A 6892-nucleotide genomic window follows, 5' to 3' on the forward strand; every position below is an offset into this window, starting at 1 on the left:
AAGAGTGGATCCAGGAAGATAAATCGTAGAAGCAGATGGAAGTATTGTTGCTGGTATCTTCGATTAGTCAGGGAGCAGATGGATCCTTATTTTTCTAGTAGGTGCCTAGATCTAGGTAGAAAAGAGGTCCATTGCTCCTAACAAAGAGAAGGTGGCCTAATATGTGTTCTCTGACCTTCTGGGAGACTAAGGGTCCCTTCCCCCAGCCACAGCTATGGCGAGGCATGTTACAGCATGTCTGTAATTCTAGACATGTCATGGCATTTCTACAGATTTAAGTGAATCCTAAAAAAAGAGAGAGGGGAGAAAAGGGTTGGTATGTGACTGGAAACATTAGAGATCATGGTGTGGGGCTTGTGAAAACAACTATTCCATATTTGGAAATGGTTATAGAAAAGTATCTTTAAGAACAGATAGACATTAATAGAGTGAGGGCTTTGCTACACATTATACTTTAAACCTCTCAAATGTGATCAGTGTTAGTGTTAGCTTGAATTTAGAATAGTTCAATGTTCAGGCTAAAAACCTTCTGCTGTCCCCAATCTGCACAGATGTGACTGGCTACTAGAGGGCTGGTGAGCAGGGGCCTGACTAGGATCTACAGCTGTGAGTTGCCACAATAGGTCTGGCAAGCCAGGACAGGCTTGTATTCCTGTTCTAGGTGGGGGTGGGTTGCAGAGGTGGTTTGTGGGGAGGAAGCATGAGGCTTGAAGGGATAGAGTTTTAATGATGGGGACTGGGTAGTGAAATGGAAGGTGGAGAGGCAATGAGTGGGAATGGCAGCTGGGGGACTGCGTGGTGAAATTAAGGAAGTCAGATACTGAAGCCACTAAACTAAAAGAAGAAAAACAATAATGTAAAAAGAAAGAGTAAGTAAATTATAGAAAGTCTCTTATTTTAATCAATTTGAATTGGGATTGGCATTGGCATTGGGCTTGAGATTGGGTAGCAATATCTCACAGGGATATTGTCCTTATTCCAGGGTAGAAAACCCGGTTCACGGAAATCCCAGTCTTGCTCCCTACTTTGTTCCCTTCTCCAGCCCCACTAGCCATCCCTCCCAGACTGGTCTGTGCCCCTGTGAGCTGCCTGCTAGGTCAGACCCCCAGGGAAGGAAGGAGGAGTTAACTTGGTATCAGTACCACCCCCTAGGCAGTCGAGTTCAGGGGGTGTAAAGTTTGTCCATACAGAACAGGAGGGTTGGGGGAGGGGACATTGCATCCTGGGATGCTGGAGGACTGAAACTTAGGTGGTTTATCTCTGTGGAGTAGCCACACATTCATGGGACCCAAACTGTGTAACACAGATCAGAGATAAACCTGCCCTGGAGTGGAGTAACTTTGAGATGCAAAAAGGGTGTTTAAAACAGGTTTACATGTTTTACATGTAAACCTGTTTTAAACACCCAATGTACGGACAGTCCAGGGTTTATGAGCTCCCTGTGCTGCTTAAAATTACTATGCAACAAAGCCCTCAGACCTGCAGCTGATGCCTGCCACAGATGTATGACACTTTTCCCAACTGAGGACCTATCCCTAAAATTTAGAACTACTTTATCCAATATATGTCTCCATGTAAGGAGAAATCCTTGGTCTGTGGAAGTCAGTGGGAAGCCTCTCCATAAATATGATTCTTACTGAAGTCATATTTTTATTCATAGTCTTCTAAGACTTAAGGCAACCTCCTACTTGTTTGTTCCAATTAAATCGATTAAATATTTACATAAAAGGAGGGGTTTTTTTTCCTAATGTGCATGTGTTTTAAGGAAAGCACTATTCTATTTCTTTTACATTAATTATAATTGGTATTGGTTTTCTTTTCCTGTAAGCATAGGAGTTAATATAAACATAGCCCAAATTTTCATGAAGTCCAGCGGTTTCTGTTTTGCTGGGAAGACAGTAAACTTGTCTGTATCATGTGTCGCGGCCTGTACCTGGGTCTGGCCATATAGTCACTGTTCAGAAGCTTATACTTCAAATGTTTTATAGAAATAGATGCTCTCTAACACTTCTACCTGCCTGTGTTTCATAGGAATATAAAATCCAATGTAAATTAGTAGAAAAAATGTCCAGTTCCTCCCATCTTAAATGTTAATAAGTAGCTATTATTTTCCTCTTTACAATGAAGAGGTGACTAAATAAATTGAAATCAACAAGGGGAAAATGTAATTTTATTCTCTTCTAAACAGGCTTATAAGTATTGTGTGAAAAGGCAAAATGTATATTATGCACTCTCTTCTCCCCACCTACATTGCCTAAATATAATGGGAGTACTGGAGGTTATGTTTCATTGCCCAAATTTAAGTGACTAGTTAAACTCCTCCCAAAATAAATTATGCTAGAAATGCTGATGTATCTTTGGTTATGCTGCTACCAGATGCTACAATAATTCATCATCTACTAAAATAGAAACTTTTTTATACTGTTGCTTATACTGAGCCTGATCTTATGTCATGGCCTTTTCTTTTTTTCCTTTTCTATTTTGTACACAATCCTGAGATACAGGCTGGCTTCCCTAGCCTCGGTTCTCCAACCAATATTTTGTATTTATTTAGGTGGGGAGTTTTTCCATTGATTTAAATGGAGACAGGATCAAGCCCTGAAAATGTTTCCTAAGAATTCACTGCTTGATGCCTTCAAAGAATAAGTTTGTCATAATTATGAAGTAGAAAATTACAAAACAATACAGGAAGAAACCCTGTGTTCAGAGTTCACTAATTCATTCTGTGTTTTGTGTATTTAATACCTAACCTCTCATCCTGCAATGACTTACACATGTACCTTGATTCTGACTGCATAACTTGAATCCAAGTTTTGGAACTTTGCCTTTACCACAAAGTAAAATAGCTTATCAAGGCTGGTAATTGGGATGGTGGATTTTTGGAGGAGATTCATTTTCAGTGTAATGAATAATGGTATGCTAGTGAGAATGAACAATGAGTAGTATTTATCACAAGTGGTTTAAAAACAATTAAGTCATTTCCACTGAGAAAATAAGTCCATATGGGATGGGAATTTTATAATACAAAAAGTAAACAGAGCCATAATTATATGTATAATTTTACAGATGCATTCTGAGATAGAAATAGTGACTGAACACACTCAAATGCTCTGACTGCTTTTACTGTTCCAACAGTAAAAAGGGCCAGCCATGAATTGCCATTTTTGAAGGCACATTTACCCTGGTGAAAGTGGGCCTTACTGTCAAAGCAAATAATACCTTGCATTCTTTTCTCCAAGAACAGATTGTCAAAAAGCAGCATATTTCTGGTGGTAAAACTTTTTCAAAGGGACTGTATTTATTAACTAAACATGTCAATCAATAAATATTGCCTTCTTGTCCTGGATTTAGATTTCTGTCCAGCAACTTCCAATGACACTTGGAATGTGTCTGAACTGCATAATGCAGAACAGTATAGAAATGTTCAAATTATTTCTACATGAGCTAACTCAGGTACCAGCAGCAGTGTAGTTACAGGTCATATATTGCTGCTGGTACCTGAGTTAGCTCATGTAGAAATAACTTGAACATTGCTATACTGTTCTGCATTGTGCAGTTCAGACACATTCCAAGTGTCATTGGAAGTTGCTAGACAGAAATCTAAATCCAGGACAAGAAGGCAATATTTATTGATTGACATGTTTAGTTAATCAGAACTCTGTACCAACATGGGTTTACTGCCACTGGGTGCATCTACACATAGGCTTTAGCCTATTTTAATGAGCATTAAAGCATCACAAAAAACTGTGCTTTTTCACTAATACACATTAAAAATATCCTAACATGCCTTTTTCTAGTACCTCACAATGGAGGTTCTAAATTTAATGCACAGTACCAAAAGTGCATTAATGAACTTGTAGATGTACTCTAATGCCTATGATAGAGGTAGGGTGGGTATGTTTACATCTTACTACATCGTACAAAATAGACACACCTTTGATCATAAATATAACAATTTTGAGGAGTACTTAAGCTATAGTAACAGAAGAGTGCTTTACAGGAAGACAGGAAGACAGTAACTAGTACAGTAAAAGTTCTTTCTTAAATCAGTTTGGCACACTGACGGAGAAAAATATGCCAAGAATATCCCTATTAACTGACAGTTCATCCATAACAGATTATTATTATTTGTAAAATGCTGGCAGTTCTTTTACTGTCAAAAATGAATCCCAGTGTTTATTGTCTAGTAGACAAACATAAAAAGATAGCCTATGATAGGAAGCCCAGAGGCAGAAGTTATCTTAAATAAAGAGTTTTTTTCTTTTTTTCTTTTTTTAAACAGTAAGGCATCTCTCTTTCTCTTTTGGTAACCCACTCAGTATGTAAATAACAATTATGGTCTCTTTTAAACCTAAATGAAAAGGCAGCAAGGCTAAGAGGTAAGGCTAAAAATCCCAACTGACGTTCTGGGTCAGATTTTACAGTTGGGTGCACACAGCCCTCACTGAGGATACAACGCACGTGGCTATCATTTGTGCTCTCAGACACATGCTGCTGCAGTCCCTGAAGGCAATATTTGCTTCCCTCTCTGCCTAATTCCCTCTCTGGGCAAAACTCCTGGTGATTTCATTTGGATTTTGGTCAGAGTAAGGTTGTTGATCCTGGACCCTCGGAGACACATTCTTTTTTAAATTGTGAGCGTTGGGTTTCACTGATGTTACAAGATCATATGTGTAATCCTCAGAGACCAAAGCTGTCCGGAGAGGTCCATTATAAGCCCTAAGGCTGCTGTAAGTTACTCGAGGAATGTATGTAACAACATTCCTTCAAAATCTAGAAACCTGTTTCATATTTCTTTGGGTTGTTGTTTAGAATCTGTTATTCTGTAAGGGTATTCTTTCTGCTCTGTTCTTTGATTTGACAGTGTAATGCCACATTGTTAACATACCGTAGCTAACTGGAGAATGTATTGTGGCTTATGTTTGTCAAGTCATAGGAAGTGAATACACATATAAAATACACATGGCATAATTTACTGATGCCTGAATTAACTCAGTATTATAAAATTATAAAAACACCTTCCTCATTGACTGTGGTACTGTGGATACACTGATATCCAGGGATACAAAAATGAGAGTGGATTTTGGCCCACACTGTTTTAATTTTAATGTGGCTAGTTGAGAAAAAAGACCATTATATAACACGCTAACAATTTATTTTAAAATCAAGAATGATTTCATTGGTGTCATCTGAAGAACTATCATAGTAAAAGCAAGAAATCTAAATAGCTGTTTCTTGATTTAGGATTCCTTATATTTCCCCTGAGTTTTTATGCCAGACTAATGGACATTTACAAATTCTTCTCTTCAGGATTACCGAGTTAATATCTTCCTAAGACAGAAGTGGAATGACCCCAGACTTAAACTGCCCAATGACTGGAGGGGTTCTGATACTTTAACAGTGGATCCCACAATGTTTAAATGTCTCTGGAAACCAGATCTCTTCTTTGCAAATGAAAAGAATGCCAACTTCCATGATGTCACTCAAGAAAATATTCTTCTTTTTATATTTCGGGATGGAGATGTCCTAGTCAGCATGAGGTATCGTGTTATTTTTAATTATAAATACTTATCTTTTTTTAACAGATAAGGATATCATCTTCCTGCATAAATAGATTCATATGAGATGCATATAACTTTAATGCTTAATAATATGTATAATTTACATGTGAGAGACACGGATTTTTGTGAGTGATATCTTTTATTGAACCAACTTGCTTGTCAGTAACCTGATAATATCTCTTATTACCAGTTTTAATTTATATATGGAGTGTTTTATAAGCCTTTGTTCTAGCTGCTATTTAGCTCTGTTGCATCTACTTTTTTCTCAGACACTTGAGGAAGGGGACAGTGGTACCTGAAAGCTCATGTGTCCCTCCCAACTATACAGTTGGCCCAATAAATGCTATCACCCACACAAATCTTTGCCTCTCATCTTTTTCCTGGATCGTCACAACTACAACGTTACCCCAACATTATAATTTGCATGATCATATTTATAGCTGATATTAAATAAATTGTAAATAAATGATTCAGAGAAAATTCTCATAAAACCATAGATTCTAAAGCATAATGATATTTTTACTAATATCAAGGTCTTTAAAGCATATATTTGCATTAGATCATTAGAGATGGAAATTACACATAAACCAGTATAAGAAACTGGAAGCTGGTTCAAATCTGTAACACAACAGAAGTTTAGTGCATATAAACTGCTTTCAAAATGGCTGTTACCAGTTTAAGATCAAACTGGATGGATGTAGTGTCAGACCTAACTGATTTAGATTAAATACATTTATTGAACTTCTGCCCCAGATCCCCTCCAGATTCAAGTTAACTCGCAGATCCCCAGAATCCCAGGATACTTTCCACCTCCCCCACAAACCTGTCCTTGCAGGGTGAGCGGGCTAGCCTTGCCCAAACTGTCTGCTCCAGCCAAACAGGGAAGAGTGCTCTAGCACCCCCTGGCTTCTGACCTGGGCCACTGCAGGCATGTGGCTGCATTTCTGGAATCAAAAGTGAATGTCTGTTCACTTGCTTATTGGTTCAATCTATGTAGCTTAGACTAACCTGTGAAGATTGAATTCATAGATTTCATAGACATCAGGGCTGGAAGGGACCTCGGAAGATCATCGAGTCCAGCCCCCCGCCCAAAGGGCAGGAAGTCAGCTGGGGTCATAGGATACCAGCAAGATAAGCATCCAGTTTCATCTTGAAGGTGTTCAATGAAGGCGCTTGAACCACCTCCAGTGGCAGGCTGTTCCAGACCTTGGGGGCTCGGACAGTAAAGAAATTCTTCCTTATGTCCAGCCTGAAACGATCTTGAAGTAGTTTGTGACCATTCGACCTCGTCATCCCTTGGGGCGCTCTGGTGAACAAACGTTCCCCCAGAT

The 6892-nt window shown here is 38.6% G+C and overlaps 1 protein-coding gene across 1 annotated transcript in view; it reads left to right on the top strand.

The window, feature by feature from the left end:
* GLRB (glycine receptor beta) overlaps positions 1-6892 on the top strand; it is a 68043-nt gene that overhangs the window by 26589 nt on the left and 34562 nt on the right. The window contains exon 4 of the mRNA XM_006023151.3: positions 5311-5540. Within this exon, the coding sequence (XP_006023213.1) occupies positions 5311-5540 (230 nt within the window). The remainder of the gene's footprint in view (positions 1-5310; positions 5541-6892) is intronic.

The sequence above is a fragment of the Alligator sinensis genome, unplaced genomic scaffold (genome assembly GCF_000455745.1).
Source record: "Alligator sinensis unplaced genomic scaffold, ASM45574v1 scaffold1223_1, whole genome shotgun sequence".
Lineage (NCBI taxonomy): Eukaryota > Metazoa > Chordata > Crocodylia > Alligatoridae > Alligator > Alligator sinensis.